At 35.7% G+C, this 14598-nt stretch overlaps 1 protein-coding gene across 1 annotated transcript; it reads right to left on the minus strand.

Annotated features, from left to right (window-relative positions):
* Positions 1-60: 60 nt before the first annotated feature.
* On the minus strand, positions 61-12707 carry LOC131439644 (ecto-NOX disulfide-thiol exchanger 2). The gene is made up of 5 exons (XM_058610923.1): positions 12552-12707; positions 11315-12487; positions 10215-10321; positions 3698-3796; positions 61-738 (listed from the first exon to the last, which is right to left on the minus strand). Exons 1-5 carry the CDS (start codon positions 12598-12600, stop codon positions 61-63), a joined length of 2106 nt encoding a protein of 701 aa, XP_058466906.1. The 5' UTR covers positions 12601-12707.
* Between the last annotated feature and the right edge of the window lie 1891 nt (positions 12708-14598).

A 14598-nucleotide genomic window follows, 5' to 3' on the forward strand; every position in this document is an offset into this window, starting at 1 on the left:
CAAATTCTTAAGAGTTCTACATTACGTTCAGATCCAATAAATACTAAAATTAAAAAATATTCACGATTTCTCGCCATTGCATTCGTAGCCAACAAATTTCCAATTTCTTTCAATTTTAGCCCCGATCCCACTGACTTCTTCCCGAAACAGATTTCCGTACCGCTGCAATAATTCTTCGAGAAGTTTCACCTTCAGTTCCGGCACGTATCGATTGACGTATGACCAGATGTAGTCAATGCTGGCGCCATGAGGATGTACCACCAAAAATGTTGATACTAACGTAATGACTCTAGCTTCAGTTGGATCAATCACTGCCAGCGGAGGAGTTTCAACGGGTGTCAGAGAAACTACTGGTGTCGGAACACCAGCAGTAGAAGCAGTAACTGGAGTAGTAACAACAGCTAGTAACGCAGGTTTTAAATCCAACTCTAATACTTCAGGCTCATCTACTTCGGAATCCCCTTTCGTAGAAGAGTTGTTTGTTGTGCAATGCGACATTTTTGAGTGATTGGTGGCTATTTTTGTTTTCAATAAAAGCTGTTTGACATTCGCATCCTTTAGTTTTTCCTCTAAATCGGAAATTTTGTTTTGGCGCTCCATTTCCTTGTATTTGTTATCTAGCAGTTGCGTCTGCAGATTACGAATTGTTTCTTGTAAAACTTGAATTTGCATAGTTTTAACTTCGAGCTCTGATCTAATCGATTGAGTCTCGGCATCGGAAGTAGTATCCAAATGTTCCTGAAATGAAAAAATTTACTGAACTAACTTGGATTGAATTCTAAATGTCATAACTCTGCATCACTGCCAACAAGAATCAAACTGAGGGAAGATAAAGTAATGGAACAGCGAATAAATGAAAAGTTGTGATCATGTTTCCTCCAGAAGAAGTATTCGGTCCAAAAATCTTCTCCGTATCGTGGGCATGCTCTACTAACTCTACTAGCAACTCTGTTATATGATCGTACACATTCCAGAAATCAACCCAAATGAATAGCGCTGAAACATCGCTGAAATCAACCCGATGCAACACCGCCAAGTCTCTAGATATTCCGCTATTCAATTTAATGAATTCATTCTTGTTTACGGCCGTATGCGATACGTTCGAAAATATATCATATTCGTATTACTGTTTACGTTCGAATCAATCCCACTTTCAAACATGCTAATCTATTTTTAATTGACCAATGAAATATGTTTGATATCATTTGTTGTTTGACTCACTCGAATATGTACGAACGCAATTCCTGTGGAGGAGCATCGCAGGTAGTTTTTTGTTTTCCCAAGCATTGAAAAGTAACGAATGCTACATAATAAATAAATATCGTACTCAAGATCAATTTCATTCAAGTTGATGTATAAACTTTTGAAATAAAACTTCGTGCAAAGTAAAAAAAAGCATTGCAAATATCTTCATTATAAATAAATAATCGTAAATAGTTACATTATAAATAAAGAATCGGTCAAACTGTGTTCAATGTATTCAAACGGTTGATTCGCATCATTAAACTGAATCCAAACCACAGCATTTCGTCTATTCGTATGTAAACGAGAATGGGACTTTTCATTCGTACGAAAGATGTTAGAATACACGTATCGTTCGAAACTAAACTGGCATTCATTAATATTTAAATATTTTATGTCAAACGAGTCACATTAGAATTAATTCGAGTGAAAACAAGAATGGTTTATTCGTATTCGTTCGAAAGTATCCGTTCGTCGTATGGTCGATATGAACGTAAACAAGAAAGAAGGTGATTGTGTTCGTGAAGGTAGGTCAATATAAAATACCAAATTACTCGCATCAGGCCCTCTTCAGGGCCATCAATAATCATTCGGAACATTAACCAATTGCTCCGTTTATCAAAAGCTTATCTAAATATAGAAAATAGTTAAAGGCAATAATTCATCGAGATCAGACCATATTTGAGAGAATTCATTGTAAAACACAAGTCAGGGTTTCGCCTTAAAAATTTCAACCGTTTTTTTCGGTTGTTGTAAACACAATTTACTTCTAATTATGTTTTGCACGATGACCACTCGAATGAACTACCAATGAACTGTCGATGCATCAAGTTCATCTTTTGACAGCTGGTGGTTTGTTTACGTATCTATTAGGTTTTGCACGAACATAATATAACCTCACAAAAATTAACAAAATTACCTAATTTTGACAGTTGTCAGTGGTTTGTTTATGTGTCCATTCTAATTTGAATCCGTAATAATAGATATGTAAACAAACTACTGATAGCTGTCAAAAGATGAACTTGATTCATCGGCAGTTCATTCGTGTCGTCGTCGTGCAAAAACGATTCTTATCATTGAAATTGTTCCCAGTATGATATGTGATCTGGAAAATGTCGTGTATGACATTTTATAAGGTAGTAAAGATTTTTCCAAAAAATCATTGATATCGGTGTCAATGAGATTGTAGGTTTATGAAAAAAAAACCCGGAAGCAAATATGTTTCTTTAATTTGGCATTCATTGTCCATTCCGCCCGAGTATTAGAGATGATCGGGTATAGAGATTCTTATACTCGAGTAAGCAGTCAAAATTTTTACCCGTACACGATCAAAATTTTAAAAAAATACCCGCACCCGATTAAAAATAAAATCCTATACCCGTACCCGACCCGAATCCGAATGAGCAGTAAAAATTTTACTTGTACACGACCAATACCCGTTGGGTAAAATACACCAAACAATATATGTGTATTCTCGGTGTGGAAAAATCGATTTTGAAAATGGTGAACAGTGAGTCCTTCAATAGTAAGTAGTTTGAAAATTCGCGCGAAATTTTGTTTAGTTGCAATGTTTTACTACAAAACAAAATGAATTGTGACTTTGATTTAAATTAATCTGTCGACTATAGCCGTTTTGTTAGCCTCACACCCACGATGTTATCGGTAGCTGGTGGTTTTTACAACCATTGAACCCCTTGCTGTTGTGCAATAAAAAATGGTCGTCAACGTGTAAATATATTTATGTGAAGTACAGATGGTCGGTTGCAATTTCTTATACCCGAACCCGAACCGTAACCGACGAAAAAAATTTCACCCGTACCCGATTAAACAATAAAAAACTTTGCCCGTACCCGAGTGAGCAGTAAAATTATTTACTCGTACCCGATTAAAAATAAATTTTTTTCCCGTACCCAACTAAAAACCCCTTGGGTACGGGTTCGGGTCGGGTTTCGGGTAAAATACCCGAAACACGACAATCTTTGCCGAGTATCACATTTATTACACTATTCGACATCAATTCGATTAGATTACACATCGAATGTGATTCAAATTTACAATATTCCCATTGCCCACAAAAGCCAATACTGTTTTGCTTTCGGAAACTGTAGAATAGATTTTTTACTTGCAAGTGAAGGTGTAATACCCGTTTCAAGATCTAGATCCACGAATTTGCAAATATAAGAAGATACTTAGTAAGTTGATGCATTTCAGATATCTCGGCCAAAACAAACCAATAAAAGCCAAAACTGAATGAACTGAGCTATCGTTATTCCGCTCAATTATATTCGATAAAATGTAACCGTCGAATCATTATTTAGGTCTAAAGTTTCTACATCACCGATATCGACCAGATAGAAGTTGATAAAATTGCCAAGCTCGGTACTTGACGGTGAAAATGAATTTTATAGCGGCATTCGCCAATCGTGACGATTGCGACGAGCTTAAACACACTCACCTGCCGAACATCCCAACGGGACTTTTTTGGTGTGGATCCATCATCTTCGGAGAGATCCATTTCATCTCCAACATCTTCCAGTTGAACACTGCGGATTTCCTGTTACAGCACAATCGCGAAGGCAGAAATGGGAAGAGAAACGTCAAACAAATGATAGATCATCGTGTTAAGGCAGTATTTTAGATTTTAGGCTAGACTTAGTTCTACAAATGATCATTGAATAAGGAATATAAATATTGTATTCGAAGAGTATTCACAATTTTTGGATATAAATCCTGATTGGTCAGTTATCCTTCGAAAGGTGACATTCGTGATTGCGTTAGCAAAAGTGTGAAGAATCGCAGCGATGAGGACGAAGTGCAAATGTCACTTGCTGTACTCGGTTATTAATTTAAATTTAAGCAATAATTCACCCAGATGCTAATACAATCACTGAGTTCTTGAAGCGGAGTGGCTTTTCTACTTACCTTTGACGTATTATTACCTTTAAAAAAATCATTCACCAAAAAAGGATGACGTGTATAACCGTAGTTGTGTCTCTTGATCTGAGATAATTATAATCGAATGTGTTGCTAAAGTCAATTACAACATTATAGTGGGTAGCTTCAAGCAGTACTCTCGTCAGGATAATTGCATGTTAGTTTATAAGTACAAAAGACATCTACTATTGGTTAAACAAACTACGATAAGCAGTAACAAAAAAATTTTAAAGCAAAGTTAGAGGTTTGCTGTTAGAATGAATCCAAAATCATGAATGCAGAATGAATCAAGGGTTGTTTTCAATGATATATGTGCGATAAACTAAAGGATCGAGATCATTCCGATTTTAGAGTATTAGGTTTTGCACGAATATAACATAACCTCACAAAAATGAACAAAATGAATCATGAAAGTTCACCTTTTGACAGCTATCAGTGGTTTGTTTATGTGTTCATTGCGTTCATTCTAATTTAAATACGTGTTAATAGATATGTAAACAAACCACTGATTAGGTTTTGCACGATGACCACTCGAATGAACTACCAATGAAATGCCAATGAATCAAGTTCACCTTTTGAGAGCTATCAGTGGTTTGTTTACATATCTATCAACACGTACACAAATTAGAATGAACGCAATGAACACATAAACAAACCACTGATAGCTGCCAAAATAGATTCATTTTGTTCATTTTTGTGAGGTTATGTTATGTTCGTGCAAAACCTAATAGCTGTCAAAAGGTGAACTTGATTCATCGGCAGTTCATTGGTAGTTCATTCGAGTGGTCATCGTGCAAAACCAAATGGTATTAAAGCTAGTTGCGTTTTAACTAACATGTCGTTCCATAAAACTAAATAATAAGTAAATAAAAAAAGAAATCAGCTAACATTGAAAAAACAACAAAACTACTTTATGAATTCATAAAAAAGATCTAAAATTCTTAAAAATTTCTATAAATATACACAAATGGAATAAAAAACCACTTCTTAACCCACCTAGTGGAGAGATAATGCATTTTTCTTGACATTCATATCGAAACATTTGTTTTTTTTATTAAGATAATTTTTGAAACGAATTCGGGCCCCACACCGGTCCGGACTTTTTCAAGGAGTTTAGATTTTTTTTAGAAAATTTAAAAGTGTTTCTTATTCTTCGTATTGAAAAAATATTCAATATTCCAAATTTGTGTATCGTTGCGACAAATCTACAAATCCGTCATAACAATACATGCACGAACAGCACGCTCATTCAAAACCTAAAAAAATACGTGCCTGACGGAGCTCACCGACCGAGTGCGGATACCTACACCTTAAACCGTATTTTCTCTTTGCAATCCAGACCAAATCAAATGAGCCTAGGCTTGTTAAAATTGGTTCCGTCAACACCAATTAAAAGTCCGCAATCATATTTTTGTTTCTAGAGAGAAAGGTAAAAATCACACGTTTTTTATAATGACCAATAAGCCATCCATCGACTGACGCAAATAGGCCTGAATGAAAATATCTTTTAAATAAAAGCCATCCATCAACATTCACTTTGAAGAGTAATTTCGAATGACTCGGCACTCGCTGAGAGTAGGTCATAATAGTAAACGGCACAGAAAAGTTTTCTCTTTCGTCTGGTGTTAAATTTAATACTCTATTTTGCATAGCTCGCCTGCAATTTCTTTCGAAAGTGGAAGATGACAGGTGGCTTATTGGCGGTTATCAAATAAAGCGCGTGAAATGTTCCTCCGCTCCAATGACCGGTTGTGGTAATAATCGGTACCAAGGGTGACAAAAACTCGCTCATGAGGTTCGATTTTTTCTATTCATCAGCTCACCTTATGATTTACGATGCAATCCGTAAAATTATGGAAAAGATGAAACTCATCGCTGATCTAAACAAACACACTCACCTATACAGAGCACCGCTGACATCAAATTATGATGGCATTGATGGTTCTCAGTTTTGATTCCATAGCATCTAACTCTCATTTCTCGGTTAATTTTTCAAAAGGGCGTATAAGCAAGTGACAGTTTCTCTTTGTTTACTTTCTCTTCTATTAATTACCAAGCGGTTTCCACGTTTATCACTCAAATCTTTGCATGAAATGATACCCGAAACTTTCGACTTTCAAACAGAATAGTGATATCAAAGAAAATCTTTTTAATCACATCACAATAATCGAAAGAGAGAGTGATTAAAGAGAAACTGTCACGCCCTGATGAAAAATCAACCGAGATTTCTAGTTTTAAAAAGTGAGTACTAAGTTTGGCATCACCGTACCGAGCTACACCGGTGACTGTATGCTTAAACCACAGAGCTGTCAACACAACCCAGATTTTCGGTTTTGTTTTTGCTGGTACTCAAAACGCGAACGAGCACTAAGGGCTGATGCCAGTGCCTTTTAGGGTGTTTTAGAGGGCTATTTTCGCGCTTCAAATCTGATTTTCTCAGAAACCGTAACGAATATCAAAAAACCCAACTGACAATCTCTTAGAAAATTAGTTTAGATTATTCTGTGAAAATTTCAGAATGATTCATTGACTTCAGCGGTCGGGAAAGTTTTTTTTTCTGAAGGAAGAATTGCATTGCTGAAAAAGCCGTCTTTCAACTTGTTCATTGAATATCTCGCCTTCAAAAGCATGAATCAAAAATCTATCCGGACAATGTCTAGATAATTTAATTTAGATACGATTAATGCATAAAAACATATATGTTGTCGCGATAAAAATAAAGTGAATGATATTTTTGTGAAGGTTAGTCGATTTCTAAGCACGCGCTATTGTTTCTGCTCCAGTTTCCTGGTAACGTAACGAAACATGAGAGAAATAAAATCGGCTCAGCAAGGCTGCCAAACAAACGGTAGCCTCATTGGATGCAGATACATTTTATGCAAACTTGTAATCGAAAACATAGAAACTTTTCTGTTCATCCGGCCAATCGAGAGTCATTTTGTACATATGCGAGAGAGCATGGCGAGAAATGTAATACGCAGAGCGAGACACGTGGTTGTACGCGACCTACTGGCCTCAGCCCTTTGTATGAAAACAAAAGTCGAATGGTAGCGTGATGTATACCATAAACGATTGAATTTCATGTCTCGAGCTAAACACAACTGGCTAGTGAGCCGAATGCGTTTTCCAGCATACGAGAACATGTGTTGGGAATTGGATTGAAATGTCATCGATTCGAAGGTTGGCCGCCCATGGCAACTCTGGTGGATGGGGAATACAAGCGAGACAGTGTCATAAGAATCGGATCACAACTCACAAATCGTATCTCGATGGGTTCTAATATTTGATGTGCATTCAGCGCTCATCTGCTGATTGTTTGACACTACGATGTTGAGACGATGTTTTCTCTACACAAATGGTTACCCAGTTACTCAACTCGCTCAGTGATGCTTCTGATTAAATCTGATTCATAACCGATTAGATATTATTTTTACTATCAGGTTTCTTCATTATGGACCTTTTCGCTAGAGTTATATCTATATCAGTATAACTTCCAAATGACGAATTTCTATTTTTCCAATATTAAATCAACGTTTATCATCATGTAACAATGAGGAAAAATATACCCGTGACGACGATTTTAAGATAGTTAGGCACATATTAGTCCCGATGTTCAACTGGGTGAGCATAAAAGATAAACCATAGTCGAAAATCGATCATTTCGTCTTGTGCTTTACACGGAACTGGATGTCGTGGTGAGGACCTTTCACCAACAGCAGCAACAGACCTTTTGAAGTGGTATAAAACCAATAAACTAGCAGTAGCAACAACAGATTATCAGTAATCACATTCAGTTTCTGAATACTGGATCCGGATTCGGGAACTGAATTTTGGATTGGATTATGGAACAAAATCCTAAAACTGAGTTTCGGAATCTGGATTCTGGTCCTCCTGAATTCTGAACTAAATTCCGGGTTTAAAGTTTAGTTTCAGAATTCAGTTCCAGATTACACCTTCAGAAATTAAAACTATGACTCTGGAACTGGTTTATTGAATAGATTTTGGAACTGAGTTGAGTTACTTAATTCAGAATCCAGAATTCTGATTTTGAATTCCAATTTCAGAATTTTGGAACAATATTCAGGATATAAATTTTAGATCTGTGTTCTGAAACTATATGTTAAATCTAAACTCGGAACCTGAATTTTGGAACTGACTTCTGAACCAGACTTAAATTTCTGATTTCAGTTTCAGAATCTAATTCCAAAATTCAGTTGAAGGATTTTAAGAGTTCAGAACTTGCATACTGGAACTAGACTCTACAATTAGATATTGGTACTATAGGCCAGTAGCGTTCGGAATATCTTCACAATTTCACTACAAAAGTTTATTAAAAATTGTTTGTTCATCAAAAGGTGAGATAAATAAGTATTCACAAGTGTGTCTATGATAATATTTGGTCCATAGAACGACATCGATAGGGTGCTATCGCATTCTGTATTAGTAGCATAATGAGAGGGGGCGAAATGGTTTGTACGTAATAATTCATATAAAATGCGTAAATTATTAAAAATCTTTTAAATTGGCTTGACGTCTAATTGCTGAAGTGTATTTAAACTCTTCAATGTGGTTTGAAATTGGCACTAAATTATCCAGATTTGTTGTCAACTTATTTCTAAAAAATCGTCTGAAACCTTCTTTGAAATAATCAAAGATTAGCATTTTTCATCTCATCCTCAAAGAATTCGATGTATAAAACACAATACGTCTTATGAATAGGAGTAACTATTTGGCTATAAATAATCTTTCTATTCTTATGATTAGTGTTTAATGTAGAAGAGTTCAAAGTTTGTACACGATTGGTGAGAAATAAGACTTTGGATGCAAACTGGAATATTGGTATGATCCGAAAATGTTATTTATTTGAACGAAAATGAAAAACATAGACTAAATACGCGTCAATTGCTTGCCACTTACAATAGATTGGAGGAATTTCTGTGATGTTTGAATCGATCTGATGGAATTAGATTGAGTTAACACATCACTGGGAGCTGGACTGAAGCTTATTTTTATTTTTTCTGTAAGCGGCTACCAACCAGTAGGGTTTCAGATAGGTTAAACACACACATGCATAAAAGATAATTCAAACGTGTTTCACGTTCTAATAAATCTCTGAACATAACCTCATTTTAAATATTGTTAACCACACCCTATCCTATATCTATACTCAATGAGAAATAAAATACCATTGATGTACACAGTTGCAATTAGTCAACCGCCTTCGAATGAAGTGATGACAATAATTATTTGTTAGTATTGCGTACTACTAATTGAAATGAGACAATAAATTTTAATGATGTGCACAAACATAAACAATTGAAAATAAGAAGCATATTTATATAAACCTGCATTTGAATTGAGACAACACATCCAGAACACTGATTTTTTGACTATCGTTATATGTCATTGTTTATGTAGTTCAATATGATTACGACGATTGCGCAACAAATTATAATGCTCTTGGGAATATCAATATAGTTAAATTACAGAAAACAGAGGTTTAGGTGAGAATAGTTTTCTTTTGAAATCTTGTGTTAACTTTGAAAGACGATAAATAGTGTATCACAACTGTAACATCTATCTAAATGTTACTCAAAATTCTTCAACCTTCAAGGTCTATTCAAACCTTTCCGGCACGGTAGTATTTTGAGTAGTCTTTTACGTTTTCTTCTACCCTGCACCATAAACGTGATATCATTCATAGAGTCAACCTTTACCTATATTTAGTTGTTATATACAAACCAAAACCTCGGCTGTCTGTTGTTGAGCTCTACACAACGATTTCTTCAATATTGACAGAATCTATTATTGCAGATCATTGAAACTTGTTTAAAAATATTATCTTTGTATAATTTACTAAAACAATTATCTTTGCATAATTTACTAAAAATTCACTGCTCGACAAGATCCGACAAAATTTATGAATCCCGACAAAAGAACATTTATCGTACTGTTAATATCGTTACCAGTCATCCTGACATGTTGTCCCAGATCAGTAGTTCAAAATGTGCTAACGTGCAAGTTAAAGGCATACATACCAGTGATTGTTTTTTCCAGACGTCGATGTTCTTTCTCTGGGCTTTAGAAAAATGATCCCAAACCTTCTTGTGACTGGCCGCATTGAACACTTTTTCAATCTGATTGACTGAATTGGAGTGAAGTGGAAAATAATAACAGTAATAATAATGATAGACCGTTTTCCAGTTTTGTTGTATGTGTAGTAGTGTATGCTTTCAAAGGAACAGGAAATGGAAACTAATTGATGACAGGATTAGTTCTATTTGAGGGGATAATAATTGAATATCAACCACGTTCTTCTCCATTTTATTGCAAGATTACTACAAAAATTAGACATAATTAAAATATTAAGGAGGCATTTTGGTCTTTTTGTATCTGACCTAAAATTGACTCTGGTTTAAAGGTGCCGGAAACAAACATATCAGAGAACAGAGAAGGATGATGAACAGAACATTACATTTATGATATATTTCAAATTACCGTAGTTGTTGCTCACACCAAGCTAGTAAACTATTCTCACCATTGAATGCAATGAAATTTGTCTTCGTTGTTTGTCATCTACGCTACCTTAAACGAAGTAATCATCTACATACCTTTGAAGATTATAAATTGTCCCCTCAAAATGAAGTGATCAAAATTTCACCCCCTTTCCAGTACAGATCTAGTGGGATTGGTGTGAAAAAGAAGTCAATTTCGGAAATACAATACCTTTGGAAATTATTATAGAACGCTTGAATTACCTAAATGTCTTATTCAAAGACTTTTGTACCCAATTGTTAATTAGTAAATGATTAGTTAGAAAAATTCGGATGCGGCTGATCATCAAAAACAAAAACCGTACAGTCCTACGAATTCGATGGCCAACTTTTTATGTTACGAGATCAAATTAATAAAACAAACATAGACAATTGAAACTATTGATGTGCAAATATACAGAATATTGAAGTATTTCATTTTTGAACCTCTCGTGTTTCGCGTGATAGGACGGAGTACGAAGTGTCATGAGATCGATTGCTAGGATTGGAAGAAGGTAAAAAGGGGAATCTGGCCATTACCGGGCGGTTTTTAGTACGTAATCGAACCAGTACGCTTTCCAATGGATAGAGAACCAAGTACTTACATTGCACCATCATGCTCTGCATCTGTTTCCTGTAGTGTTCCCTGGCACGGAACAGTTCTTCGTCGTTTATTGTTTTCTCGGACAATAGACGTCGAACATGCGAATTAGTACTCTGTATCATCGTATAGAAGTTATTAGCATTCTTTTTGTTACAATCACCCCGCTCTAGCCATGTGATAAGAGTTTGGACGGCTTTCGCGAAGCTTTCGTCGGTCTTTAATTTTTCTGATATTGATGTAGCTTCATGATCAGTGTAGTGAATTACTGGTTGCGGAGATGATGGTCGAACGCGATCATCTTCGACCCTCTCGCGATGTCGCCTTTCTCTTTGCAGTTTACGTTGCCGGCATTCATAGTCATACTGATCATCGCGGGCGTGTGCGTAGTCTACGTGTAAAGTACCATATGTAGCGGGATCTTTCGGTTCTGGTGTAGTGAAGTTGAATCCTCCACTGTTCAACTTGACACGATAGCCGGATAAATAAATGGCAGAATCAACCGAAGCTTCATACACATATCGAATATGACAGAAATTTTTCTTAGAAAATCGCAATGTGGTAATTTCTCCACACCTTTCAAAAATTTCTCGTATAATTTCTTCGGTTATCGAATTGGGAAGGCCACCTACAAACACGGTTCGGCACCCAGGGGGACGGTCAATTGTTTTTGGACCAGGAGAGTTAGGGCTGGGTGGAAATAGTGTACAAGATTTGCAGTATATCAATTCTTTGCCACCGTCTTCTGACCTAACTAAATTCATCGCTTGCGAAGTCATATCCACCCCAGGATTAATCTGCTGCGCCATCACTGGAAAAGTTTGCATTCCTATAAGCGATGATCCATCCATCATATTAACCATCCCCGGAGTCATCATCATAAATCCTTGAGGTTGTGGAATCAATTGATTGAACAAAATTTGACCACTCCCATCTACTCCTAACTGGTTTGCTTTTTGAACTACTCTTTCTTTTATTTCACTTGATGCGCCTTCTCTACCAGAATCACGTTCAGAAGCGGATTCTAGATCCATTGGAGCTACTCCTGATTGCAATTGACTTTGTTTGCGACAAAATTCTACAGAAGTATTACCAATCATTGAGGCAGCACTTGAATTACCGCTGATGGGTTGAGTAATGAAACCACTAGCATTTGCTATTGTTCCCATTAAGGGATCTGAGCAAAACAAACATCAATTGATCAATTTTCTTTAAAACATATTGTTTAATAAAGTACTCACGCATAGTTGCAATGGCATTTCCCGAAAGTTGATTCAAAGTGTACGACATGCTTCAGTTCTTTAATTTATTGCTCCAATGATAAATACTGAAATAGTTCACTTGCATTGCACGAATTGTAAATGAAATGTCATTTTCTCGCAGGGATGCCAAGCAGCGTTGCCAGGTCATTTTTCCGATAATCTGTATTCTGCGCAAAAATCTATCTGTACCATAACGGTATCAGAATCTCGTCAACTTAAGTTCACGAAAATGTCACCAAAGCTCATTTTGGTAAGCAAAAAAAAAGTCTCGTTGCAACCTTGCAGTAACGAGAAGCAAAGTCTTGGTCTCATTTAACTTACCATTCTACAGCCATAATGTGTTGGAATAACATCTTTTAACATCATTTTATTGTTGAAATTTATTTTATTAGTGAATACAGATAAAAACAGATTTTTTATAGGGAGTAATACAGATTTCCTATGAAAATATCTGGCATCTCTGGTCTTAGGTCACATGTCAGCTGTTTTTCAAAGAACGGCGAATCTAACATTGACAGCTAATGGAGAAAATCATCGATGAATGTTTCGACTTCGGTTTCAAATCGTGTTTAGAAATTATCGTATATTCTCTGATCAATTTATGATTAGTCGATGAATTGTTAGTTTATTTTCAAAAGGCACGCAAATGTTACCACTTTCCTTCTATATCCATTGAATAAATCAACATAAAAAGAGTTTCGCCCTTTTTCGATTTGTTTACTTTTATACTTCCTGTGTGAATTATAAAGATACGCCCTTGCGCATTTTTCACGAAATTGACTGGTTTTCGCTACTAAGACAAATCTGTGAGTAGTTTTATTGTCTCTTTTACTATTTCCAGTAATAAAAGGTTCGGTAACTATCTAAAATAAAGAAAATAAATAGTTTCGCCCTTCCTTACCAGCAATTGAAGCACAGACTAACAGACAGGACACTCAAATTAGATTCTTCAATCATTTTAACGGTCATTTCGAATATTCCTTTATTTGGGACAGTACTCACGAGTGTCATGATGGCGCCACGTTACCCTATCAAAAACATCCCGTCTGTCATCTAGACTGTGTTTATTTTTTCATTTATCAACAGAGTTGCCATTCATACAGAATTACCTGTAATGTATTGATTTGTATACGTCCATGCAAATTTCATGCAGGATACAGATTTAATACGTATTGCCAAAACTATGTACATAATTGTGCCTACTTCTCATCCTTCAAGGCAATACAAAATCAAACCCGTTTTGTTACAATATTTACTTGCTTCTGGTCTGCCGCCACTTAATTTCGGGTGAAAACTACCAACACAATAAAAAATAGTCTAGATGAACAACGTTGAGTCAAATAAATGGTTACCTTCCAACATCGCGAAAATGTTAAATATATTATCAACGTAATCCAATAATTTATTGTGACGATTCATTTTCAAATATTTTGATGAAATCCAGGGTTGTTACGGAAAATTTCAAAATCAAAACGCGCGAAATCCGCGCGAAGTCAAAAACTAAAATGTGCTAAATCAGCGCGAAATTGAAAACTGAAACGCGCGATGTTCGAGTGAAGCGTTAGACAACCATTTTTATGCAGGTGATAATTTCCGCAGAACTTGAAAATTCACTTAAATATAATTTAAATATCTGCATAAGTTTGTCATATGAACGCAATAAATAAGTCCGCATACAACACGTCACTTCAAGAAATCCCATGAAAATGATTGCATTTTTATTCTACAGCTTTTTCGATGCTTAGTTAATTAATAAAAAATAAAAATGCTTACAATTGTGATATTGAAAGAAGTTAAACAGATTTCAGCGATGACATTTTTTTTGCTTGAACTTCTTGCTCGGCCATTTCCTTCTTGATAAGAAATTTATGGTAGACCACATCAGGATGATCTGATTTACTCTTTTTACTTTCAGTTTCAAGTATAATAGCGCCTTCTTCTGTTGTCAGATTTTACTCTAAATGTCTTTCTTTTCCTCCTCATCTTTTGCTCTTTTATTTGGATCAGGGAAAAGCCCACTGGAATT

Source organism: Malaya genurostris, chromosome 3 (genome assembly GCF_030247185.1).
Source record: "Malaya genurostris strain Urasoe2022 chromosome 3, Malgen_1.1, whole genome shotgun sequence".
NCBI classification, from domain to species: domain Eukaryota; kingdom Metazoa; phylum Arthropoda; class Insecta; order Diptera; family Culicidae; genus Malaya; species Malaya genurostris.